The 27463-nt window shown below is 38.6% G+C and overlaps 1 protein-coding gene and 2 long non-coding RNA genes across 4 annotated transcripts; all 3 read left to right on the forward strand.

Annotated features, from left to right (window-relative positions):
* Positions 1 to 1392: 1392 nt before the first annotated feature.
* On the forward strand, positions 1393 to 5163 carry LOC116716493 (uncharacterized). Of its 2 annotated transcripts, XR_004338519.1 has the most exons (4): positions 1393 to 1880; positions 2175 to 2316; positions 4932 to 5034; positions 5137 to 5163. It is a non-coding gene; the product is annotated as an uncharacterized LOC116716493 (long non-coding RNA). The 2 variants fall into 2 exon arrangements; XR_004338518.1 differs by having other exon boundaries at positions 4932 to 5156.
* An 11191-nt stretch (positions 5164 to 16354) lies between these two features.
* On the forward strand, positions 16355 to 17084 carry LOC116716492 (uncharacterized). The gene is made up of 3 exons (XR_004338517.1): positions 16355 to 16589; positions 16663 to 16807; positions 16945 to 17084. It is a non-coding gene; the product is annotated as an uncharacterized LOC116716492 (long non-coding RNA).
* Positions 17085 to 17158: 74 nt separating this feature from the next.
* On the forward strand, positions 17159 to 21564 carry LOC116716491 (CUB and zona pellucida-like domain-containing protein 1). Its single transcript, XM_032557313.1, has 6 exons — positions 17159 to 17270; positions 19055 to 19242; positions 19487 to 19881; positions 19972 to 20068; positions 20560 to 20740; positions 20955 to 21564. The coding sequence occupies exons 1-6, from the start codon at positions 17174 to 17176 to the stop codon at positions 21089 to 21091; spliced, it is 1095 nt and encodes a 364-aa protein (XP_032413204.1). The 5' UTR covers positions 17159 to 17173; the 3' UTR covers positions 21092 to 21564.
* Positions 21565 to 27463: the final 5899 nt, after the last annotated feature.

A 27463-nucleotide genomic window follows, 5' to 3' on the forward strand; every position in this document is an offset into this window, starting at 1 on the left:
TAATTCTGACAACATTGAGGCTTTTGATGAGATTATTTGGACGTTTGGAGAGAGAAGGAATCCAACCTGATGATCTGAACAGATTCTACCGAGCGACTCAAAAAGTCTGAGCGACAATATCTGATCAGGTTTTGTTGAAATTTATATTTGTAAGTGTGGATGTGGCTTCAGTGGAAGTATGATGAAAAGTACTGCCCAAAAATACTACATAAATCCAGTCCATTTACTTATGAAAAATCAAAAGCTGTTTTTAACTTTTTATTTTTCATTTACTAACAAAAAGATGTATGGGATTCCATCCGTGAAGCTAAACTATCACAAATGAACAGCAATAATTTGGTGTTAAAATTTCTGTCATAAAAGAAAAAAAATGGTGGTTAATTTTCACCATGTTGTTCATTCAAAATGTCAGTTTCAATCTAAACATGTAATTACTAAGCTAAATATTTAGATTAAAGGCTAGATAGCTTAGAACTAAATATTCCTATTTCAAACTAAATAAATCAAATATTTAGTGTGTAAATAAAATTTGTAGATTGTTAGCAGAAGGTTTATCTTTCTAATTAAAACAATGAATAAATAATATTCTGGAAATATGAGTCCAAAAAATGAAGCTCCATTTTTTTCTGTTATGACAATAAATAACCTGAATTATTGCTGTTAATTGTCATCGCTGAAGCTCTTACATTGAGTTTCCTCCAGTGATTTCAAGCCTTACTGTTTCCCCCCTACAGGGTAACAGTAAGGCTGTCACCCTGCCTGCCTCCACCAAAAGCAGTTCGATAAGAAATAAGAGATTTAGTTAATCTTTCATGGGTGCAAACAAACAAACTCAAATCTGCAAACTAAACACATGCAACTTTCCTTACAAATGAAATGCGGCGCCATTTAACGGGAAATAAACAGGATTTCCTGCATCATAAAATTTAGCCAAACAAGTTTAGTTATTTTTTAAATCAAATTCAGACGACCAACTCAGTCAAAGGTCTTATTTATTTGACCTACAAAAACTTCTGTTTTGAACTTATATTTTCTCTAAATGCCTAGAAACAAAGGTGAGCCTTGTATTAAAAACTAAAACAAATTAATTGTTCTGTTTAAAATTCAGTTAAAACTAAAGAAACTCATGTACTCATGACAATCTGCAGCCACAACACCAGGGGGCGCTGGAGGTCAGAGTACTTTCTGTGTAGCTGCTCATTGCCACACATCGTCACTTAAAGCGAATATTTTTGTCAGGTTTAAAAGCCCTATAACATTTAATTTTAACATTTTCTGTTTCAAACGTAACAGAAAATGGAATACTGTAAAACAATTTTTTTCTTTAAGGCTCTTCATGCAAAAGGCAACAAAAAATGTTTTACTTAACATAAAAACAAGGAAAACAAACAAACAAAAATACAAGACAGACAAAAATTAAACAGGGATAAACATGAGCAAAAAAATAAAGAATTAAGGAAAAACTAGAGGTGGAGATAAAATTCCTACAATTTAAAATCACAAATAAATAAATAAACTGAGTTAACTTTAATTCAAACAGCCATTATGAAAGCCTCTAAGTTTTTCCAGGATGTAAAAGCTTATATTTATAATAAATTCTTCTTTTCTTGCTTTGACTGAATGCCCGCCATCTGTGTAAATTAAAAATTAAATCATATCCATTCCTGTATTATTTTAATATTTCAAACAGATTTCCAGACTTCATGCAGATGGAGGCCACGTCGTCCAGGCCTGCAGGGCGACTCCCTACAGAAACCCCAACTCCCGCATCAGCTACACCATTATCGAAAACCCGTACCGAGAAAAAAGATTTCTAGTTTAGATCACCCTGAGTGGAGAGTCCAGCAGCTCAAACCTGCAGCCGTAAAACTAAACTAAAGGTTTGGCTCTTCTGCATGGCTAAATCTCTACCTGCTCATAGTTTAACTTCTTTTCCACAAACAAACCTTTTATCAGTGGCATAACTTTTTTTAATGGTTACTCAATGCATGGCTTATTTGGTAATTGCCCTTTAGGACCCAATTTTTTTATGTTTTCATTATTATCAACTTTCTCATGAGCTATATCAATTAATGCATTTTATTTAATGATAATACATAAAATGTATTCAAGTTTTAAATGCACTTGCATTCTTCATTGAAAAGTAATCACATTTCTTCTCCGTGTGTCTGCAGGTCTGCATCACCTGCTCGGTTCTCCTGTGTGAGAACGCCGTTCCTGGTGCACCGTTCCCTGTTCTCAGCGATGCACCAACCAAAGGAAGCTCCTTCTCAAACTAACAGCCACTCCATTTCCCAGGGACCTCTGGCACTAAAGGTGGGCATGCAGGTGATATAATCCTCAGTGTTGTTCAGGTTATTTAGTGTTTTTTTCCATTGTTATTTTAACAGTTATTTTCTGTAAAAAAATTAATGTGGTAAGAAAGTGTGCACCGTAATTGACCTGCAAAGGGCGTTTATGATTTTGTGCAAAAATAATTATGTTTTAATGCGATTTATCATATGTTCCTCTGTTTTTATAAATTTCAGCATCTGGCCCTGGCCTGAGTTTGGGCCTGAACTGGTCTTCATCGTCGTCTACCAATCAAGAGGAGCCAGATCTAAATACTAACCCCAGCCAACCTCCGAGACTGACTAATCCAGATCTGATACTCTTTAAGCTAAGCTTCTTTGCAGCTATAGTGCTCTGATTTATTATTATTTATTCTACACCACACAAAACTCCAAGCTTCTTCAATAAATGAATGCAACATAAAAATGTGTTGATATAATTAAAATTTTCTCAAAGTTCAGAGATTTTTGGTATAATTACTGAGCCATTTCTCGAGGCAATTATCAACTAGTTTCATTCTTAAAAATACATTGTTATTTTGTCACTCTTTCTATATGGTTTTAAGTTGTTTCTCAGCCGACACACCAATAAATCTTTGTTATGAACTTTCTAACCCATTATTAATAACTGGAAGGAAAGTGGGTCTTTGAGGAAGAAATGTGGTTGGATCACTTAATGTCGGTGAAATCAAATCAAAGAACAATAGTTCAAATCAGGACTATGATAGTGAAAGTAAACATTTTAGGATAAAAAAAAATTACAGTGTCATCCACACAATGAGTGCAGGTTGTTTACTGAATTATTTTATGAATGTTCAATTAAACCAGGGGTGGGGAATCCTGGTCCTGGAGGGCAGGTGTCCTGCAACTCTTAGACGTCTCCCTGGTCCAACACACTTGAATCCAACAGCTGAATCTCCTCCTAAGTGCAGTCAGGTTCTCCAAAGTCCTGTTAATGACCTCATTATTTGACTCAGGTGTGTTGAAGTAGAGACACATCTAAAAGTTGCAGGAGATTTTTAGGCCCTCCAGGCCTGGAGATGACCACCCCTGATTTAAATAGTAGTATTTATACCGGAGGGTTAGGGTTCAAAGCAGGAGCAAAACACATTTCCAGAAAACAAACTTAAACTTTGTTGTGTGAAGATACATTTTCAGCCTCATCTTTCCTTCTGCTAAATAATCCCTGACAGCTTGATCAACTGGTTTCACAGTAGAGGAGCACATACCTGTGGTGTCTGTCATAAAACATGACGATAGCATCAGACACACCCAGCTTCCAGTAAGAACAGCAAAGAACTTCCTCCATATTTGTTTGCCTTCGTTAGAAGAGAAAACATATTTCCTTGCTGTAGCATAGTTTCACTCTGAAGGCTACAAAAGTACAATGTTTGATTTAAGTCCAGCTATTCAAGGCAAACTTTAAAAAACAAAAGGCTGTGAGGAGATCTTTGGTTGGCAAATTATTGGGGGAAGCCCTGATGCAGAGGTAAAGTAAAATTTGCTCAATGATGAAGCAAAACACTTACAGTTTATGGCGCAAAGAGAACAACATGCAAACAGCATAATGCAAGAATCAAGAACTGAACAAAGGCAGGCCCGGTGGCATGAGCGGGCGTTGGGGGGTCCGGGGGGAATCAGGCGAAGGATGTGTTAGAATCATGGCAGCAAACCTGCAAAAGGCAAAGACCTTGGACAGTTTTTATCTCCAAACTAACCCAGTGAGTCGAGTAATGCTGTTGGATACAAGTAATGTTAGATAAATGATGACTAGTGACAATATTTCACATTAAGCTTGTAAACAAGTACAGGATACTAATTTTGTTGTCTATGTTCAAAAGTGAGTAGTACTGGTTTAATTTACTTGAGTAACGTTTTTGGAAAAAGGCTAATAAGAGTAAATTTACTTCACTGTACTTTTTTCTTTAACTTGAGCAATATTATTATTATTGCTACTCTAATTTGAGTAGACAGATTTAGCATTTAAAGAAATACATTTCAGAGAGGAAACATTTGGTTCTTGGATTTCTGCAATGTACGAAGTTTTCCTTGACATTTCACTGAATCAATAGGAGAGTTGGGTCGGACTCTCCGGTCCAGTGCTCAACTGGTTTGAATCTTACACAAAGATCAGGGATTTCTTTGCTTAAATTGGAAACTTCTCAACAAAGAGGTCAGAGGTCACATGTGCGGTACCCCAAGGGTCAATCCTAGGACCTTACAATATTTATATGTTTTGGGGTTTTTCTGAATAAACAGCACAATGTTTACATTTGATAGAACTGATTATGATAAATCTCCTTTATACTGACATTGATGAACACACACACACACACACCCCTACACACACACCCACACACACGCACACACACCTACACCCCCCCCCCCCCCCCCCACACACACACACCTACAGGAGTGTATTCAGGAACATGTTTACACAACTCAATAATTTAATGCAATGCATTTGTCATTTTAATATATAAAGAAAAGAATAATTTCCTTTTAATATAATCTTAATTATTTTATATTAAAGATAATAAACTTTGATAAATCAGTCATTGTGAAACATCAGCTACGTATGTTATTTGTTGGGTTCTGCAGGGGAGTGGTTTTCTTCTCCTTCACAGGGTGGCAGGCTGATGGGATCCAGCTGTGACTCATCACCACCAATCTGCCTTAAACAAGAGCGGCTTCCCGGAAGCAGGTGCCAGATGGTTCTGATTCTACAGTGGTACTGTCTAGCGGTCAGTGCTGTATTCCCAGTGTCCTTGTTCTGACTCCTTTTCATATGTCCTTTCCTCTACAGTGAACCCGTGCTGAACACTCTCTGAGAAATACTCACCTGAAGTATCTGATCCTCGCTGCTCCGTTGGGCCTTGCACCTGGGTGCGTCACGCCCTCCAGCACCTGCTGGTACTCCTCCATCTGCAAACCACACCAACTGTTGGAGCCCCATGTCCTCTCCTCTGCTTACCTCTACTCGCAGACTGTAAGCCACCAACAGGTTACTCCGTCATTCCCTTCATTACTTCCCTCTTTAACCGTTCGCCCTTTGCAGCTCCTCCGCTGGCCCGGTTCCCCCCTGCTGTCGCAGATCGACGCCCCTCCACAAGCTCTCCAGCACATTCTACTGTTAAATAAATCTGTTAAAACTGTTTGAGTGTCTGTAGTTGTTGCTTGCATTATGACATTATTTTTTTTTAAGGGAAAAAAAAATTGTTACAGTATGATTTGTCAACTCTGCTATGTACAGATTTACTACTACATGAATGTCATGATGTAGTTTGGTATAAATGTTATTATAATTCCATTAGCAAATATGGGTTAAATGTGTTAAACTCCCTTTAATTCATTAAAGGGATTAAATTTCTTAAACAAAGAAATCCCTGTTCTTTGTGTAAGATTCATTGAACATTATGTTCAGTGTTATAACATTGAATATTATAACATATTCAATGTTATAATGAATATAAAATTTCATTATAAATGTTTTATTATTGTGAGGATTTGAGTTTTTCCTGTGTTTATTTTGGGTTTCTGTGTCTGAGTCTCCATGTTGTCCTGTCTCCCCTCGATTGTTCCAGCTGTGTCTCGTTCCCTGATTACTCTCTGTGTATTTAATGTCACCTGTGTCTCTGTCTCTGTCTCAGGTCCTCGTCTCGTTTGGCTTCTTGTCTGCTGTCGAGTCATTTCGGTTCAGTTGTTTCCAGTTGCTATCAGCTCTGAGCTTAGTTAAGTCAGTTCATCTGTGCTGCCTGGATTTCTAGACTTTTGGATTATTTCATCGTTAAACAACCATCATTCACTACAACCTGGGTCCTCTGCATTTGCCTCTCCACCGCACAAATCACGACAGTTATAATTTGGTGGGTTATCATTTTTAACATCTCTAAAGCAGATTGGCGTTTCCACTCAGCTCTTCAACCCCATCCCATGATGGGAATTTCTGTTTTCGACAACTGAACAGGTGTAGTTATCAGAATGGCTTAGGTCATCTGGAACATTAAAGGCGTTAAGGCAAGTCCAACAAGTTCTTCTGCATTTCTGCTGTTTCCCAAAACTGATGCATGATGGTCCTTGTTGCAGGGTATAAAATGAAGAGGCCCTTTGTAGGATGGACCACTGGTCAGGATGGCTACCATCACTGTACTGCTGCATCTGCTGCTGATGGTCACTGCTGCCTCTGCGTGGTATTACCACTACTTTTCTTCCTTTGGTGGGTCAGTGACCTTCACTCCCAAAGGAAGAAATTCAGATGGGACTTATGACGTGAGTGTCTTTCTACTGCTCTTTTTAGGACCAGGTAGAAAATGTGTCACATTAAGAATTTAAATCAATTTTGATAATTATAAGAAAATTGTTATAAAGAGCATCCTTTCTGTGGATAATTTTATTGTTACTACTATTAATATCCGATCACTGTTGGAGTAGAAAAGAATAGAAACAGCCTTTATTTTCCCTTGTAAGGGAAATTCATTTATAGCAGCAGCAACAGATATATAGGTTCACACAAACACTACTTTAAGTGTTAATGATATATAAAATAAGATTAATAATAATATACTGTACAGGACTACAACAGAAAACACTGTGCAGTTCTTAAAAATAGGCTTATTGGCCTCATGATTCAAGGGTTGAGCGACTCATGTTTTCAACTATTGTATATAATGTTCATGTGTATCAAACATTGAAAAAGACAGACTGTTTACAATCCAGTATATCAGCGCAGATCAATTTTAGCAGCTCTGAATATTTCTATCAGTTACAGTGAAAGTTTTCCGGTACAGAGCTTTATTTGCTACAGAGTTTGTGTTAACCTTTTCCAGGTGGAGCTTCGACAGAAAGACACTGTTCATATCTACTACCACTCATCTGATGAGGGAACCTGCCTGAGTGGTGACTGTGGGACTAGGACACAGCGCTCTGTAAACTTCGTTACTTCTGGTTCTTATGGTCTTACTTGGACACAATATGAGACGAAAACAACTACAAAGCTGGCCAGTAATCTTCCGTTTGAAATGAGGTGAGATTTCAGATGAAGAATTCCTCAAATAAAACATATTGCAAAAATAGCCTCACTAGTTTAAACATTTATCCTTCTACTGCTCAATTGAACAATTTTGTTGTGATCTTCTGACTAGTGAAAATTCCACCTTACAGGCATCATGTCAATCATTTTAAGAATATCAATAAATAATTGAGAGAGTAGTAGAAGAGGAAGACCAAAAAATAACATTTATGGATGTGGTGACAGAGGACATGAAGTTAGTTGGTGTGAGGGTAGAAGATGCAGAGTGTAGGGGTAAATGGAGACGGATGATTTGGTGTGGTGACCCCTGAAGGGAAACGTAGAAAAATAATTTTGACATTTTGAAAGCTCTATTTATACTAAAACATTCCATTGCTGTACAGTCTATAACTTTTTTAAAGGGTTTATTGAATGAGCCTTATTTGAGAGTGGTCAGACAAGAAAGTGGACAATGAGAGAGGGGGGAAGACATGCAGCAACGGTCATCAGGATGGGACCAGAGCCTGAGACGGCTGCGTGGAGTACTGAGATCTCCCCATGTGGTGGCGCTGTATCCCTGCGCCACCACAGCACCCTGTATCGCGCAACTTTAGATGTGTGTCTGGTTCAACACACCTCAGTCAAATGGCTGAATGACCTCTGCGATATGCAGTTCAGATCTCCAGAGACCTGAACTGCGTTAAGCTGTGCTGAAGCACCGTTTCATGGGGATCACAGTCCATATCAACTTTTATGGTCCAAAGGGAACAGAATCAGTCTGAAGACATAAAAGCCATTAGATTTTCCCCAAATCACAGAAGGTTGTGGAATTGAAGTAAATATAACGTGTTCTATAAATCTGTTCAATTGTACTTTTTGTTAATTTTACTGAACAATATAACAGCATCAATTTTTCATTCATGTCCTTATTAAAACCCTTCATTTAACAGATACCCATACGATTCCTACTGGTACCACGGAAATGGTTACTGGTATCCAAATGTGGCAAATTATTATTATCCATGGAAAATGATGACACACGTGGATATGGGGATCCGATCAGATACTCAGGAATCTAACAGACCTCCTGTCATTACCACCCCTAATGTTCTCAGGTAATTTATACTCGCTTGTTTACTTGCAAATATTTATTAATTTTAAAGGCATAAATCCACCAACAACTCTGGTATTATATTTAGAATATTGTTACAAAATATGTCTTATTGTGCCCTAAATACTAAGATAGATGTCTGTTGGTAGGAAAGCTGCTGTTTATTTATGTTCATCCATCTGATTATCATCTGTATCAGTATCATTACTTAATAATCACAAATTCTGCTACAGTTGCAATGTCTCACTTTAATCTAGGGATAGAGTTAGCGTTGCATAATATTCCTAATGGTTCAGTGCAGTGGTCTCTTAATTTTTTCCAGAGCTGTATGTTATATATGTGTGTGTATTTTTTTTGTGTGTATATAAATGTGTGTGTACAACAATATACTGGATTGAAAGACCTCTCTCTCTCTCCTATATATACAGTATATATATATAAAATGTCATTGTTCCAAAATGCACCACGGAGCACAGCAGGAAATCCTTCCTGCCTTTAGCCATCAAACGTTACAATGCCAAACTCTGAGTGTCTTTACTTTTAAGTTTTCTCTACTCATTTATATATTTCCATGTCCATGCTTGTTATTTTATAATACATTTTTTGTTAGGTGTACATTGCTTACAACATCAGAGTTATGTATTTTTTAAATACATTTTAATTTGCTTATGGTTTTATTTGTATTTTACTAACAGCCAACACCTTGAATGGAGTAGCTTGTCAACAAATATGCAAATTCCCCTTACGGATCAAATATTCTATTCTAAATTACCTTGATTATGATCAAATTATTCATCCACAAATCTTTGGCGCTTAGTTGGGTAAATAATAGAGTAGCAGCAGTCACAGCATAAGATCCCAGACTTCCCTCTACCTCAATCAGGTCTTTTAGAGGTGCTTTGACTTTCCAAAGTCAGCTTTAACACTTGATCTCTCCTGAGAACCCTGGCCCAGTAGTAAATGGACATTTTTCAGAGGCTATTTTCATAAGTATGTTTCCTAAAAGACATCGACTAAACATCCTGACTAAGAAAGTAGAACAACTCAAGCCTCTTTTCTCCCTGTAGGGTTCGGGTTGTCAGCCTGCTGCCTTTAGACACAGCTTTTTTTGTTGCCAATTTATTTACTATTTTATTTTTTCAGTCGTACCTACTGCACATCTCATGTACATGAGCAAAATTATGTGGTAAATTGACTGAAAACTCTCTTTTAGAAATTCTCTTCTCAGCACAACATTGCACCTCATTCAAATACCAAAAGACTCAATCAATTCTTTTTCATCTGAGGACAGTGGTCTTCAACTTGGATTTCCTAAATTTCAAGCTCAAGTATTTGCATGAATTTGCTGATTGATGCAAAGTACAGATTGGAAATCATCATAGATAAAATCCTTAGCTGTGTCCAAGCAGGACAGCCTCTTTCCAGGCATTTGCCCAAATCCGTTACGTCTCCAACCTGCCATTTCTAACCAGGCTTTTGTCTCATTACAGAGTAACAAGTAACTGCCCCCGATCATTTAATATCAAACCTGCTGACCCCGATGGTGACCGTGTAAGATGCAGACTACCGACAAATCCTAATACATATGAGTGCTCTATATGCAGCCTTCTTAATGGCTTCACTTTCGAACAGGTAAGAATCTTTTTATACCAAAAGTTAAAGAGTAAATTGTTTTAGTAGGATGTCTTTCCTTCCTCTCATTTAACTCAGTCTCTATGTAAATTAAGCAGCTCATGACTCAATGTAAATAAGCAAACTTGCAATCTGTAACACATTTTCATCAACAGAAATTTTAGCCATACACTATTATCTGAAAACTAAAGCTGACCAAACTCAACAGATGTCACATCTAAATGTGGTAAAAGGACAGATAGCTTAGGGTTTACAGTACATCTATGCCGTCTCATCGCAAACTGGACTTTCATTCTCGATATGAAGTATTTTTCCAGAGGCAGAAGGAAGATCCTGGTGCTCAGCTAGACTCGACCCAAAGAAGAAACTTGAAGCCTTTCCAGCTGCTCGATTAGCACTATGTACTTAACATGAGCTCAAGATCTACTTCTTCATATCTCCGGATGGTTTCTTGGTAGAGAAACATTTCTGGTAAAATCCATAGTAATGATTTATAATGTGGGCACAGATGAGGGTCAAATTTGATGGAATAGCATCTCTAATATGAATTTGATCAGTTTGGTGTCACACAAGCTTTGGACAAAGATCACCAGATCAAAAGACCCAGTCTTTTTTTTAATGTTTTTGAGTCATGGCTTTGGTGCATATAGCCAGTGGAGCTCCTAAGGGTGGGGCCAAAGGTGGCCCTGAACCATCGAAAAATGCAAATTATTTTTTTGAGATGTGCCACCATAACATTTTACCAGAGGTGTGACCAAGTCACTGTGTGTCCAAGTCTCAAGTAAGTCTCAAGTCTCTGTCCTCAAGTCCGAGTCAAGTCTCAAGTAAAGACAGGCAAAAGTCGAGTCAAGTCTCAAGTCAGGAACCTTTAATTTCAAGTCATTTCGAGTCGTTTTTATTTTATATTTTTTTTATAATTTGCAATTATACATAAAATTCCAATAATAGACCATTTGTTCGTTTTAAAATATGTATTTATCTCAAATGATAGAACATGTGTAGCTGAACACAAAGTATAAAAAACATTTTTAAATTGGACCACTTTATTGCCCAGTTCTGTTAAACTTGATATTCAATAAAAAAAGACGAAAATGCTGACATTTCCACAGCACAATACAAAGAACCATAACAGCAGTTTTTTCCTCTTTTCTCTGACCTGTCAAAACAATATATTGTCAATATAATTTCCCAACGTAGATGTCTTCAAATACACCAACCATCCTTAGATGATACTAGACCCGGCTCATCATCATGATGGGACAGAGAGACTCTGTTCCCTGTGTTCAGGTCCAGAATCTGCTTTCTGTTCCGGAGCCCCGCTCACTATCCACCGGCTTCCTGAGCTAACACGGTGCACATTATTTGTGGAGGCATTTGAAGGACCGGATTTATGGTAAATCATCACCAATTTAACCCGGAGTACACATGCTAACACGAAGTTAGCTAAAGTCAACTATCTTACAGCAAAAGAAAAGTGCCACCTACCGATCTTTGTGAAGCTTCAAATGCCGGACAAAGTTGGACGTCGTGGCATCTCCATCCGATATTCTCTTCTTGCATGTTTTACAAGTTGCAGTTCGTTTTTTAGTCGAAAGTTCATAACCTACGTAGCCAAAAGAAATTACTCGCGGAAGCATATTCGAGCGGTTATTTCGTATTTCGTTCCCTGAGCTCTGCAGCTTTGCCGCGTTTTTTTAAACGTCCAAATCCTGTTAATTTGATTGGTTGTGCTGCAGCTACGTACACATACATACATAAGGAGAGAGGAAAACCATAGCGACGGTCTGCGCATATTGATACGGAGTGAGTGAAATTAATTAATGACGCCACTTTATAAATAATGTGTTTTAAATTTTAAGACTTTGAGTAAAAAATATCAAGTCTTTTCAAGTAAACAGCTTCAAGTCGAGTCAAGTCCCAAGTCAATGGCATGAAAGTCAAAGTCAAGTCCGAGTCTTTGAGCATTTTTTCAAGTCAAGTCTCAAGTCGTGATTTTAACGACTCGAGTCTGACTCGAGTCCAAGTCATGTGACTCGAGTCCCCACCTCTGCATTTTACTACCCTTGCCTGGTCACCCCAGTGAACATTTTCTGGGTGTGTGCCACTGTACACTGGGGTTCTTTGCAGGCAAGTATAATGTTGGCAGGAGAAACTTCAGTTACTCCATATCTCAGCCACAGTTCTTGAACAGGATGGAGGCTGGGGGATAATCTGGAGCAAGGGACAAGAATGGTTGGTCTCCCTCTTACCTTTCTGAGGCTTTTATTTTGTTCAAGCAAACAAAATAAAAGCATCTGTGTATAAATGGGCATCGCAATGAATCTGTGTAGTGTGCGCTGGGCTTTACACTAAGGAAATGAGGAAGGGAGTTTCAGTGGAGAGCACTGGAGTTGAGCCTTTTTTCATTCAGCGTCAACAAAGAGGAAAAGGCCGGAAGAAACGAGAATGCCGATAATTAAAATGAGGTTGATTGTTTTAATTTATCATGCGATTAATTGATTTGTTTCATGACAGGTCTACCCTCTACACAAGTCATGTTTCTTCATTAGCAGAGCAGACACATATGCCTTAAACCTGCCCAAGTCTTGTTGTTAATGTTCAGATCATGAAGTGTGATGGGCTGTTGTAAGTAACTAGGAAATCAGAGTGAAGTTCTCTCCTCAATGAAATGGATTCTGAAAGTAATATTATATTGTAAATGCTGGGATATTGCAATAATTATCTGACCTCTTCACGATCTTAGAGTTGATTTTCGGCTCATTTTCAAAACCTGACAGACCCAAACATTAGCCGACAGAAATCCTAGGTACAACGGTTCGATCGGGTTCGGTCCTGCCATGTGGTGTCCAACTATGGGCACAAAATAATGGCTACAAGTTCAGTTAACTAATTTTAAAACCAGGCATTAATCAATGCTTTACTACAATCTACCTGCAGTGCATGTGGCCAGTGTCAGCGTAAAGTCCTGACTGAATGAAAATCATTAGAACCTATTTATGTCACGTTAACGAAGAACAGCTGAAAAGTTACCGGGTTTATCAACTGCGGTAGAAATTTCGCTCCAACTCCTCCCCTTGTCATTTTTATATTCTTTGCACAAAATGTTGAATAAACATTAATGTTGTTTCCACGTATCTCCAATCAGTGGCGCAAAAGGTGGCTATGCAGTGTATGCAACGCATAGGGGCGCTGCACTAGAGGGGAGCAAAAACGATGTAAGGAATTTTTTTTCCTAGTCAGCATTTTATGTACTTAACAGCTGTTTGTGTATGAAATGATCAATAACAGAGGAACAGCACTGATTAGGCTCCCTCTCCTCCTGCCAGCCGCTCTCCCCTCCCAGACAGGTAGCCTGGGCAGCGGCCCTTCAAGAAGCGCTGGGGCGCGATTTTTTCTTTGAAATTTGTAGTAATACCTCGACAACAAGGAACTAAAGATGGACGCAGAAAAAACTCCGGGGCACAAAACGGAAAAGGGAGGGGGATAAAGATGTTGGAGAGACAAAGAAAAGCTTTTCAAAATGGTTGAAAGACAGAAGGTAAGTAATGTCAGAGTATCAACAAGAGAGTTGTAAATATTCAGGTTAGCTTAAGCTGGGCTACAATGACACGCGGTTGTTGTTGTCCAATACGGGACTCGATTTATTCCGTATTGCTGACTGATGCTGTTGTCATAGTTACCTAGAGACGGTTGCTACGCAGCCGCAGTGAGCTGCTATCAACCAGTGTCTTTTTAAAATGTCCACCCGATAAAACGCCGTCCTTAGAAACAAAACCTCTGGCAAAAATTCAGACGGTGGTGGGAAGAAACAGGCTAAACAATCACAGAGACGTTTAATAGGGACATTAAAATAAATGTGTCGGCGACATTCAGTGGTACCCAGTGGGTTTGATATCAGACAGAATGGATGAGGAGAGGAACAGCAGACCCGTCAGAACCTAAAGAACCAGACATCAGTCTCTTCATCCATCAATTATTTCTTGAGACCGAAAAATAATATAGATGGGAATTTAAAGAGTAAATCATACAAATAGACTAATGGTAAATAAATAAATATTGTGAAGAGAACATTACAAACGTTTGTTAGGATTGTGTAGGAAAAATGTTGATCTTTTATAAATACAGTGTTTTGTGATCAATATTATTTCACTGTTTTATTAATGTGGGTTGCCAGTTTGGATCAGGTTTCCTATCAAGCTATAAGAATAATAGAAAACATGCTAACAAAAAGCCTCAGACCTGCAGACACAGGATAACAGACGAGGCTCTTTGGCTCCTTTGTACAAGTTTATGGGGGGGGGGGAGCGCTGATGAGACGTTCACAGCCACCTCAAAAATATGTAGTTGCGCCCCTGTCTCCAATGTCCGCTGGACTTCGGGTTGCACCGTGTCAGCTGTTTGGGATTCCCCTCCGTAATTTCCCCTCAGAAAGCAGGAGGTGAATCCGCGCTTTCTGATTGGCTGCCTGTCACATTCAACAGGCTGCGTTCTGGATCCCAGTCGGGGAAAAACCCTGATTTGGATCAGAGCGGCAACGACGATCTACCATAACACACCACACAATACTGGATGATCGGTTACAAAATCGCAAGCGACAATCTTAGAACGACCAACTTTCTAAGATTATTTTAAAGTGGAAAATCGGGGCAAAAAATCATGTAGCGTTAACTATTGCATCAGGTAGTTGTATTTGCCCATCTTCTCTATTTAAATCTAATTATTACTGAAGGGCAACATAATATACAGACTTCATAATCTGCACTCTTTTGGTTGAATGCAGTATTTATTTCCACTTTGGCTTTATGTTTAGTTTTTATTCAAGTGTGTTTTTTGTTAATGGAGACTGAGAATCCATTTTATTTTTGTTTTTGGTTGTTTTATCAGTTCCAGTGTTAAATGTTCTTTTGAAAATAAAGTGTGTCTATCTTTGGCAGGAATTATTATGTTATTTCCATTAAATCAGTGTAAAAAGGTCTTCAAACAATATTATCGTTTATTGCAATAATTTTTGAGATAATTAATCGTTCAGCAAAATTTGTTATTGTGACAGGCCTAGTAGAGGTGATATAACTTAGTGGCTGAACTCTGCCAGTGGTTCAGTTGAAGTAACGGCAACAGAAATAGATGAACTGCAGACGTGTAAAATGTCTCTGCTGGAAAGAAGTCAAACAGAAGTTGTTTTTAAAAAAAAAAAAAAAAACTCCACAAACTGCAGTTAAAATGAAAATCAATGCAAATGAGTCAAGTCATTGTGAGCCTCACAGGACAGAGAGAAAAGCCATACGCAGCTCATGAGGCTGCATTACAAATGTTTTACATCCTTGAGTGGATAAATGGACAAACAACACTTAAGAAAATTGTCTTTCTTGTCAGAATTCCTGCACCATTACATATACTCCTGGAGGTCAAACTGGATTTCACCCAGTAGAGCTTGTGGTGGAGGACTTCCCCAACCAAGGCATCACACTGACTTACTCTGATGGGTCCTACACAAGAAAGTGGCCCCAAACAATGGCACGACGTAAACGCCAGATCATGGCAGCTGCTCCAACCACCACCACAGCTGCTCCAACCACCACCACAGCTGCTCCAACCACCACCACAGCTGCTCCAACCACCACCACAGCTGCTCCAACCACCACCACAGCTGCTCCAACCACCACCACAGCTTATCCAACCACCACCACAGCTGCTCCAACCACCACCACAGCTGCTCCAACCACTACAGCTTATCCAACCACCACCACAGCTGCTCCAACCACCACCACAGCTGCTGAAACCACTACAGCTTATCCAACCACCACCACAGCTGCTCCAACCACCACCACAGCTGCTGAAACCACTACAGCTTATCCAACCACCACCACAGCTGCTCCAACCACCACCACAGCTGCTCCAACCACCACCACAGCTGCTCCAACCACCACCACAGCTGCTCCAACCACCACCACAGCTGCTCCAACCACCACCACAGCTGCTCCAACCACCACCACAGCTTATCCAACCACCACCACAGCTGCTCCAACCACCACCACAGCTGCTCCAACCACTACAGCTTATCCAACCACCACCACAGCTGCTCCAACCACCACCACAGCTGCTGAAACCACTACAGCTTATCCAACCACCACCACAGCTGCTCCAACCACCACCACAGCTGCTGAAACCACTACAGCTTATCCAACCACCACCACAGCTGCTCCAACCACCACCACAGCTGCTCCAACCACCACCACAGCTGCTCCAACCACCACCACAGCTGCTGAAACCACTACAGCTTATCCAACCACCACCACAGCTTATCCAACCACCACCACAGCTGCTCCAACCACCACCACAGCTGCTCCAACCACCACCACAGCTGCTGAAACCGCCACAGCTTATCCAACCACCACCACATCTTATCCAACCACAACCACAACTCCTCCTACCACTACTACGACTGCCCAGTCTTACCGATCATCAATTGAACCTTTAAGCATTCTCCCGCTACAGTTTATTGTTCTTGGTATGTAATACTTTTTGTAAAACTTACTCAAATAAGTGTCTTATTTCTCAATCATTTCTAATCTGATTTCCAGTGGACTCTCACAGTGCTCCTTCATGCGTCGATGGTGATTATTTTCCCATTTTCGTGGCACCAACTCCGATTAATGGAGTAAATCTTCCTGCATATGTCAACCACACCCTTGAAATTAAAGTCAGTTCAAAGGCCCAGTATGCAACGTGAGCAATTTTCTTCTTTCTTATTATATGTTCTTGAGATTCCTTATCATATCCATATACATATTCTTGTTTAGACTCGTTCATAGTAATGTGTGTGCCTTTCCATTCTGCCATTAAAACCATTTCTTACTCTATAGGATTAATGACCTAATTGTGACAGGCCCACCAGGCATTTCTAAGGAGAGCTCTTCCACAGATACATACATTATAAAATGGACACCAACTGAAGATGAACTGAATGGTCATTTCCCTATTTGCTTTGTGTCTGAAGCAAGAAATATGTGAGTATTAAAAACATTCCCTAGATTAGCTAGGTGTGACTAGCATAGCCAAAAAATTTATAAATTAATAAACATAGTTTCTTCCATGGTTCAAAGTATTTTCTCTTGTTTGCTGCAATTCAGGTATTACAACATCTATCACTCAGAGCTGCGGTGTGTGACTGTTGATGTTGGTCACCATGGTGAGTCAATAAAGCAGTTTATCCATGATAATAATCTTAATCCCTCATTAATCCGTTAATTAACATTTTATCATGAAAATTTGAAGTCAAATGGGTACCACCATGTAGAAATTAGATTAACTTTCAGGTTAGCACATATTAGCTTAACCCAGCTAAAGCTGTGGGATGACAGTGTGGTTAGCAGGTATGGTTCCTCTACACTGAGTTATGTTTTATGATTTTCAGCTGAATTTTTTTTAAGTTTAAGTTAAGATTTAGAGCTTATTCTTGTTTTTACTTGATCTTACTAAACCAAGACATTGATGGATTAATCTACAGTTTATGGATATTTGCAGACTTTTATTACACATGAAACAGCTTCTTCAAAATAGAATAGTATAGAATAAAAGTACTTTTTTCATCCCAGCAGGGAAATTACTTCGCAGTTACAGCATAGAGACAAGACACAATAACAACTACCACTGAGTAGTAGTTGTAGATAAAATAAAATGCTATAAATTGTAAAATATAACATGCTGTTAATATAAAAAGCAGCTTAGAGCAGTCCTTGCAAAGATTCAAAAAATGCAGAACAGTATGTATATGTAAATATATGTACAGCAAGTGTGCCACAGTGCAGTTGTGCAAAATCGGACTGATTAGTGCAGAACAATGATTTAGCTTTTATTGTACAGTGAGATGGCATGTGGCAGGAAGGATTTCCTGTATCTGTCCCTACGACAGCAGAGCTGGAGCAGCCTATGTGAGAAGGTGCTCCACTGTCTGTCCACTATGTGGTGGAGAGGGTGCTGTTTATTGTCCATAATAGACAGAACCTTCTTCAGTGTCCTCCTCTCCACCACAGTTTCCAGGGACTCCAGCCTTAGTCCCAGTACAGAGCCAGCTTTCCTGATGATTTTGTCCAGTCTATTAGAGTCGCTGGCTCTGATGCTGCTTCCCCAACACACAGCAGCAAAGAAGATGGCGCCGGCAACAACACTGTGATAAAAGGTCTCCAACATCTTGCTGCACACATTGAAGGATCTCAGCTTCCTTAAAAAATAGAGTCTGCTCATCCCCTTCCTGCACACAGCGTCAGTGTTAGATGCCCAGTCCAGTCTGTTGCCGATTACAACTCCCAGGTATTTGTAATCCTCCACCTCCTCCACCACTTCCCCTTTGACCTTTAGTGGCCGTGAAGGTATCTTCTTCCTTCTGAAGTCAATCACCATCTCTCTGGTCTTACTAATGTTGAGCCTCAGGTGATTCTGGTCAGACCACTCCACAAAGCTGTCCACCAGTGTCCTGTACTCCCCCTCCCCTCCATCCTCTATACACCCGACAACCGCTGAGTCATCAGAAAACTTCTGTAGGTGACATGACTCAGAGTTGTACTGGAAATCAATGGTGTACAGGGTGAAGAGAAAGGGAGAAAGCACAGTTCCCTGTGGAGCTCCTACGTCACTGACCACCACATCAGACAGGACACTGCCCAGACGGACAAACTGTGGCCTGCCTGTCAAGTAGTCAGTAACCCAGGAGATCACTGAGTCGTTGACACCCATCCTCCGCGTACTACTTTTTAAATGTGATGCCATCACAGCTGACAGGGAATAAGAATGTTTTGTAGTCAAGAATTCATTCCTGGCCATATAGATGCTAGTAATTTTTGATTTTGATGCTTTATCTTTAAAGCTAGATGCTCCTGATAATCATAAACTTTAAATGGTACACCTTTTTAACACATTTGCCACTACCCATAATGATGTGAAAATAATGTGAAACTTACCCTGTGAACATTGTAGAGGCTGTTGTGACCTGCAATGAAACAACTATGACTATAGAAATGGCAAAGACCTACACCATCAAACGCAACGAGGACAACCTGCATCTAAATAGCTTCACTGATTCTTCTTGTGACCTCAAAAGACTCTCCAACGAAACCCATGTGGTGGTTATCATGGAGCTGGGCGCATGTGGGACATATGTTCAGGTACAGAGAAACAAAAATGAACCAAACACTGTGGCAGATTTAAACAATGAATGAAAGAATTAAATTACACAAAAAATTTAACTAAACCAAAGAATAAATGTGTTTTTGAGTATTATTGTACATATCAAATCTTCTGTCTGATCAGTTTTCTTTAGGTTCAGGCAAACGCATTTATCAAGACAGGAAGTTTTTGTAACTGAAACAAACAGTTTTTTTCAATGAGTGTTTAATTCTTTCTTTCCAGGAGGATGAAGATAGGATATACTTTCAGAATGAAATCACTTCAGCTGACCCAAATAAAATCATTTCCAGGCAGCACAATGTCGAAATTGCCTTTTCCTGCTCCTACCCAAAGCGAACCAACCTGACCCTGGGATTCAGACACAAAAACCCGTACGCCTTCAGAGAGAAAGGCTTTGGTGCTTTCACCTTCCAGTTTGAATTCTTTGAGAGCCAGCGCTTCAGCAAGCAAGTAGACGCCAGCAGCTACCCGGTGGAGGTTTACCTGAAGCAGATGATCTACATGCAGATCGAGGCCACCTCGTCCATCCCAAACACTGAGCTGTTTGTGGAATCCTGCAAGGCGGCTCCCTACGACAACCCCAACTCCCGCATCAGCTACACCATCATCGAAAACGGGTACCGAGACAAAAAAAAGAAGTGATTTTTTAAATTGTTACTACAAACAGTTTTTCTGTTTGTCTAAAACATTCTAACCATTGTTTTCAGATGTGTGAAGGACAGAACAGTGCAAATCTACCAAAGCTCAAAGTCTCAGTTCAGGTTTGGCATGGAGGCTTTTGAGTTCATCGGAGCTCACGAGGAGGTGAAGTTACTTTTTTTATGTTTCATGACCCAATGTTAGTATTACTAAATCTTCTCAAAACCTACCTTTAGTATAAAGAATGTCAAGGAAAACCCAACCTATAATACTTTTATTTATCTGGAAAATGAACTTATAGTCAGGATTTTTACAGATCTTCAGCAATGGGGCATTTTCTGAAAGCAACAGCTGCCAAATGTGAGAAATCAATACAATAAACAAATAAATTAAAAACAGCGTTTCGACTACCAACACTTCTTATCTCAATACACCCACAAACACTTAGTGGCCTGTATGCAACTCAAAATTGTTTCATCCATCTATTATCGAACAGGCTTATCCTTGCAGGGTTTCAAATGTGGCTGTTTCCCAACTTCAACAATCTAAGATTGTTTCAGTTCAAGCATAATATCGCAGCTAACTTTCTGCAAATGTACGTTTTTAAATGCATTGACATAAAAAGATGAATCTGTCTTTCCTCCATGTTTCTGCAGGTTTACATCACCTGTTCGGTCCTCCTGTGTGAGATCGGCGCTCCTGGAACTCGATGCTCTCAGGGATGCATTACATCAAACTCAAGGAACAATCGCAAGAAGAGGGACGCTACAGCTGAGACAAGCAGCCACTCCATTTCCCAGGGTCCTTTGCACCTTGCTAGGACTAAAGATGCCAAAGGTGAGACTGAAAGTTCACCAGCTGATGTTTCTCTAATTAATGTAGTGTCTCCCACTGAGATTGCTCTCTCACTACGTTATATTTTTCACAACATAATTTTTACTTTCACTACTTTTGATGTTTGTATTTCTAGCATATCCCTGTAACAACACACTGTGCTAATTACACAAATGCCTGAGTTACTGAACATAACATGGTTTTTTCACTATGTCAGCGACTGGACCAAACCTGAGCCTGGGCCTGAACATGGTCTTCATCGTCGGCTGCCTGCTGGCGTGTGGAGTGGTTGTCTACCGATCTAGAAGAGCCAAAGCTAAATACCAACTGCTGGCAACCTCTGAGACAGACTGAGCTCAGATCTGCTGCTTCCTTAGTTTCTGTCTTTTTCTCTACTGGTGGTTTGAATGATAATTACTCCATATGGTAAAAAAGATAACACTATTTGAAAATAAAACACTAAACCTTATGTGTGGGATGAAATAATGTGGATGTTTTTGAATATATTTCTGATTGTTTTGAAAATTAATTTACAGAATTTTGAACATGACAAAGCTGAGCTATATATCAGCAATATCCCTCATTTTTCAAGTTATTTTACTTGTATTTTTTAAAATTTTGTTGACTCTAGTGGCCTTTATTTTAGGGTGGTCAGACAGGAAAGTGATTAATGAGAAGGGGGAAGACAAAAGGTCATCAGGCTGGGAATTGTATCTGTGATGGCCGTGTCTACTTGTAATTTTTTTACTTTTCTTTTCCCACGTGAAAATACGTGTCCTGCTGTGAAATGAGCGCAATAAAAAGTTTATAAGCAACTGATAACTTTACTCTGTGTTCAAAAAATTATTTACAGATGATTATGTTATGTTGTGTGCTTTCTCTATAACATTTAGATTTATTTAGTATAGATTGGCAAAGGACAGATCCAATGTTTACAGAGATTTGGAGAGCCAAACCGCTCTACATGTGGACAAAACATCCAACCATGTCGAATGTCTCCTGTTACTCTGTACTTTTGCAATCAGAACGTATAGGGTACTAAACCTTTTGATTTGGGCCATTTGGTCCCAACCATGTTTTTGTTAGAAAAATAATATTATGCTTGGAGATGAATCAATCAAAAAACAAAATATTATACAATTATAAAACAATTATATTATAACTATAGTTATAATATATAATTATGATATATTATAATATATTATAACTATATATAATTATATAGCTATAATTATAACTATGTATATATAATTATATACAGTACAGACCAAAAGTTTGGACACACCTTCTAATTCAATGTTTTTTTTTATTTTCATGACTATTTATAAGGCAATAAATCCCACTTATTAACCTGACAGGGCAGGTTGACCTATGAAGTGAAAACCATTTCAGGTGACTACCTGTTGAAGCTCATCAAGAAAATGCAGAGTGTGTGCAAAGCAGTAATCACAGCAAAAAGTTGCTACTTTGAAGAAACTGGAATATAAGGGCTATTTTCAGTTGTTTTACATTTTTTTGTTTAGTGCATATTTCCACATGTGTTATTCATAGTTTTGATGCCTTCAGTGTGCCTTCAGGGGGAATAGATAAAAAACCACTAAAGAGCAGATTCTGGAGAGACGCTGAGCCTCGCGTTGTTCACGCGCCGCCATCTTGGTCATGATGGGTTAATAATTATTCTAATCAGCAGTCAGTGTTGCTGCCCATTTATGAGACTGTCAGGCATTTATAACGTCCTCTCAAACAAATTATCTTTGACGATCTGAAGGTTTAAAAACTGAAAATCAATGGAAAGTTACCAGTGAAAATTGTTGTTAATATATTTGTGAGGAACAAACTAACAGAATGTGTCTAATATTAAAAACTGAAAACCAGGAACTTAAACAGAAACTCAGCAGCAGCTTCTTGGTGAGAGCCTGAACTAAGGAGCTGAGGGAAAATGACTAATAACTTTAAATCTGTTAGTTAACACCCAGAGACCTGCACATCTTTTTCATGATACCATTTGGCAAAATGCAATGTTTATGGCTTGTTTCATAAATGGCTACTATATTATGTTTTTATGCCATAAAATACTCTGAACTGCCTTGTTCCCATAAAGATAAAGTTGGCCATTAATTGTTAAGAGTCCAGTTAAAAGTTTCCAGTGGTACAAGTGAGTTTTGTAAACTGTGGTTTAGTTTTGTGCCAACAGTGGACATCATTGAAGATTAATGTGACAAGAAATCCATTGATACACCAAAAATGGGAACAAAATAATTCATAAAATAAAGACAATAAAAAATATCCACTTTTCTACCCAAGTTGTCGCCATCTTGTGACTCCTCTGTTCTTGCCTCTGGCTTTAGTGGACTCTGTAAAAAGAGAAAATGTGACAGTAAATAAATACATTGACACACCTGAAGACAAGGAACTATGAACAGAGTCCCTATCATCACCATCATTTATTCCTTGCACTACCTGTGGAAAACCCAAATGGCTTTAACAGATATTTACATTACACCACAATTAGCATGGCATAATATTAGATATCTGTAACTGACTGACTTTATCCTTGGGATCTAGTCGGATCTCATCCAAGCTCATACCCTTAAAATCCAACAGACCAACTTGTTCTAATGCAATCAGAACTTTACTTAATTGTTCCATCTGCACTGTTTCTTCAGGCAGATTGTAAAACCTCATGGACTGCAGATGCTGCCTGTTGGTTAGTTTAGTCAAGCACAGCATTGGTGGATGCTTTGCTCCACATTCTGTTGCAGTTTATCCCCTTAAGTGACTTTTTTCTTCTGGTCTTGGGAAAAATCAAGGGACCGTTATTAGGATCCCACAAACCCACCAATATAAGTGATAAATACAGTAGATAGATTTATTTAAGAGAAATATAAATACAGTTAATCGATGCTGAATAGAGAACATTCTCATTTTTCCTGAGGAATGTTCTGTCGAGTATGCAGACATATTCAAAACATGTTCTAGTACTTCAATAACTGTTGCATACATTTTGTTTGTATTAACTATCATTACATAGCTTACATTAATCAGTTGCTCCACAGACTAATTGCTGTTGTTGAAACAAAGTACGGGTGCACCCATAGTTTTCTGGCTGATCTCCAATATTTAAAACTCCTGACTGATTTTGGCCTTCATTGATTTATTTCTGTATTAAACATATTAAAAAAGTTGCAAAGTTGGTAATAGTAAGCTGACTATTGTTAAATGTAGCCTTTTTTCAAATAGATAAGTGGATACGATCAGTTTTACATGCAAGTATTGACGGCTCATCAATCACCCAAAGTTAAAGAAATTGCAACTATAAAGGAAAGACCTTAGGTGAAACAGGAAACACTGAGAGTCTCTAAAGTTCAACCAAGAACAACTGGCTTCGTTCGCCACAGAGAACCAAAGTGAAAAAATTGTACCTATGGGATGACGCATCTGTTCGAGGAAAATGTAAAAATTAGGGAGAAAAATCTGGGTATCTAAGCTTGTGAGTATCTGTTGTCACCTTGTCTTCTCTGGCACCCAGAACAGGAAGAGGAGGAGGCTGAGACCCCCTGCTGTTTACAACGTATAGTCTGCTGTGGTACTTCTGGGCTTGTTACAAAATATATGGCAGTTCTGTATTAACCGGATCCACCCGTCCAAATTTAACACACATGGAACATGAAATATACTAAAATAAAAAAACTATTTTGTACAAGAGAACTATTATTTTACAGCATCACATGATTATCAGTTATCCACTTTCAGTTAAATCTTAGAATTTAGATTATTTTTATTTGCTTATTTTCTCGTTGATTTATAATTAGAATTTTTGTTTAATTTGTTATTTAAAATAAGTTATTTAAAATAAGGTTAGTAATTCACTTAATTAGTTAATTAATTTCAGTTTGGGACGTGGGTGTTTCACAGTATAAATACGTAGGTTTTAGGCAGCTCATTGTGCATGTGGTGGTCATGGTTTCTTACCATGTTACAAAATGTATGGCAGTTCTGTATTAACTGGATACAGAACTGCCAACAGTTGTCAGTCAGTCAGTCAGTCAGTCAGTCAGTGAACAGGTGCAGGAATCAGAGCAGGAGAAGCAGCAGAATCCTGTGACGCCTGTAACTTGTTTTGTCTGAACAGTGGAATAAAACAAAGAACTGAATTTTTGACTTTTTTAAAAATCTTTTTGGATGGCGTAAGCCAGAATCCACGGTGCATCAGGTGACTATTTGAGTTGGATTCGCCTTTTGTTTTGATCACCTTTAAGTCTTAAGTTTTTTGATTTTTGAATTTGAGTTTTGGACAAATAGTCACTACAATCAGTAATAAAAGCTACGGTTTGCTGTTTAATCTGCTGCTCTAGGAATGAAGCGGTTGTTAAACGTCACTCCTTGACTCGCGCCGGAAGAAAAACTGCGAGTTTTTCACTGCGCGTAACACAAACCCTGTAAATTCTAGACACTAACAGGTACCATAGAATTGCACAGAAAAAATCTGTGAGGGACGGCGGAGTCCCAGAGCGAAATTCAGTGAAAGAGGAACGGAGGCTGGTGCCAGAAGCCCATTAAAATGCTGTTTACATCGTTTTAAACTGTGTGATTGTGAGGGGGAATAAAAATAGCGACAGGTATTTTGTTCCATATAACACAGTAGGAGTGTAACAGGTAAACCTTTATGGATGCAAACTCGACTAAAAACCCACCTGTTTAGGATTATATTTGAAACGTAATCAATTACAAATTTATTGATGGAACTTTACTTAATGTCGTGTTTTGATTATTGATTCTATGTTGCATTGTGTTTCTGTTTGTAATGATGTAAAGCACTTTGAAATGCCTTGCTGCTGAAATGTGCTATACAAATAAAATTTGATTGATTGATTGATTGATTGATTGATTGATTGATTGATAGCGCCACCCAGAGGGCAGCAAGGGAAACACATGGTGCAGGATTTTCAGCCTCTTCATGTCTGCGCCACAGTTCTTGACATACCTTGTTTTCTGGGAAGTTGTCTGAAAACTATTGCATTTAAACACTGAGGGAGGAAGGAACTATAAAAACATCACGACTTTTTATGAAGCATGAAATGCAAAAGTCAAAAAAGTTTTTCTTCTTTCTTCATCAACTGAAAGAAATTCATTCACAGTGCAGCAGTTTGCAGCGTTGTGAATGAATCAAACAAAAAAGAGCTCTTATAATCTATTTCTGTGTTTCTTTACAAAGTACATTTACTTGAAGTATAAACAATAAACTTGTTTTTTTTGCAGATGCTGAGTCAGCTGTGTGGAGCATTTATTTATTATTTTTGCAGATATCTGATGTTTCCTCATTCAGTTCATTGTTTACGCCTGTAAAGGCCCGTCACTCTGAACATTTATATCATAAAGTTTTCTTAGGTTTCGTCTTCAGAAGCGGAAGTGATAACATTAATTTCTTATAATTACAGGTGTAATTATGTTCATGTTATCAGCAGCTGGTAGCAGTTAATTTGATTTAAAGTAATCATTAAATGTGGTAACAAAAATCTGTGTTTTCATCCTGCAGGAAATTTAAGAGATAGATCTTCTATAGGATCTCCGTCTGGGGATGTTTAGATCTCATATCTGCATGCAATGGATGAATCAGCTGGTTAGAATTCAGTCAAGCGAGTTTAACTGGACCGTGGAGCAGGATTCCTTCAGCTGGGTCAGGTGAGAAGTGGCCAAACAGGTGAGATTCTTTATAGTGGTGGTTTTGGCAGCAGCAGAAAAGGAAAAGGTTTGAGCTTTGATCCATGCAGACACAATGTGCGGGAACCCGCACCTCTTTTGTTTTTACTCTGCAGTGATTGATCGCTGACAGTTACAGTAAACGGTGAGGGCAGGGCTTACAGGAAGTGATAAAATAAAAAGAATATAGAAAAAAGCATAAAACTGATCACTTTCTTCCATCCACTGTGTTTGTTTCAACATGCTTGATGTCCGGTTGGGTCTGGATCCTGAAGCTTCTGGGCCTCAGAAATGAGCAGGTGCAGGATTTTCATGGACGCTTTTATCAGGGTCTCTGCACTCAAATTTAAAACTTTTAAAAACTATCATGAATGAAATTTAAGACATGAACAATGACAGAACTGTACAAAGAAAATCCCATATTTTTATTATATGAAAGTATGTATTTGTAAGAATGGAAAACTATTAAGGAGGAAATTGTACTTGTTGGATTCCGACAACAGATTTAGTCACATTCTTAGTTTAGCTGAAAACATCATTTACAGTTTGTTTCATTTTTTTCCCGTTAGTTTTCATAGCTGCATCTATTATGTTGTTTTGAATTGTTTTTTAGGTTTAATTATTCTGTAATCTTTACTCTCTTGTTTCTGTTTTACTTTAGTTCACTACTTTAGTTTAGTTTAGTTTACTCTTAGTGTTTCTAGTTATATTTATTCTCTTCTTCTCTAAAAAATACGAGACTAAATAATCTCGTCACGACAAATTTAAGGACCTGTAATTAACGTATTCAAAGCCGATTTACACATTTTAAAAATAAATTTAAGACATTTTAAGGCCTCAATTTTAGATGCATGGATTTAAGTGTTATTAAGGATGCACAGGTACTCAGGTTATGGATGTCTTACCTTAACTTGCTAAGATAATCCATCTATCTTAACCCTCTTGGAGGGTCAACATTTTATCTTCCTTACTTTTCCACCAGTAGTTGAGGCCAGAGCTGCAGGCCGGCCAGTCCAGCAGCTCTGG

The sequence above is a fragment of the Xiphophorus hellerii genome, unplaced genomic scaffold, assembly GCF_003331165.1.
Source record: "Xiphophorus hellerii strain 12219 unplaced genomic scaffold, Xiphophorus_hellerii-4.1 PGA_scaffold_59__1_contigs__length_156853, whole genome shotgun sequence".
In the NCBI taxonomy this organism is placed as follows: domain Eukaryota; kingdom Metazoa; phylum Chordata; class Actinopteri; order Cyprinodontiformes; family Poeciliidae; genus Xiphophorus; species Xiphophorus hellerii.

Bases quoted from the DNA above. Each gene is read 5' to 3' on its own strand.
- LOC116716491 (XM_032557313.1), top strand. From the start codon at position 17,174: ATGGTTCAAAGTATTTTCTCTTGTTTGCTGCAATTCAGGTATTACAAC. The intron at 17,271-19,054 runs GTGAGTCAATAA...TGAACATTGTAG, and splicing joins TGTTGATGTTGGTCACCATG to AGGCTGTTGTGACCTGCAAT. The intron at 20,741-20,954 runs GTGAGACTGAAA...TCACTATGTCAG, and splicing joins TAGGACTAAAGATGCCAAAG to CGACTGGACCAAACCTGAGC.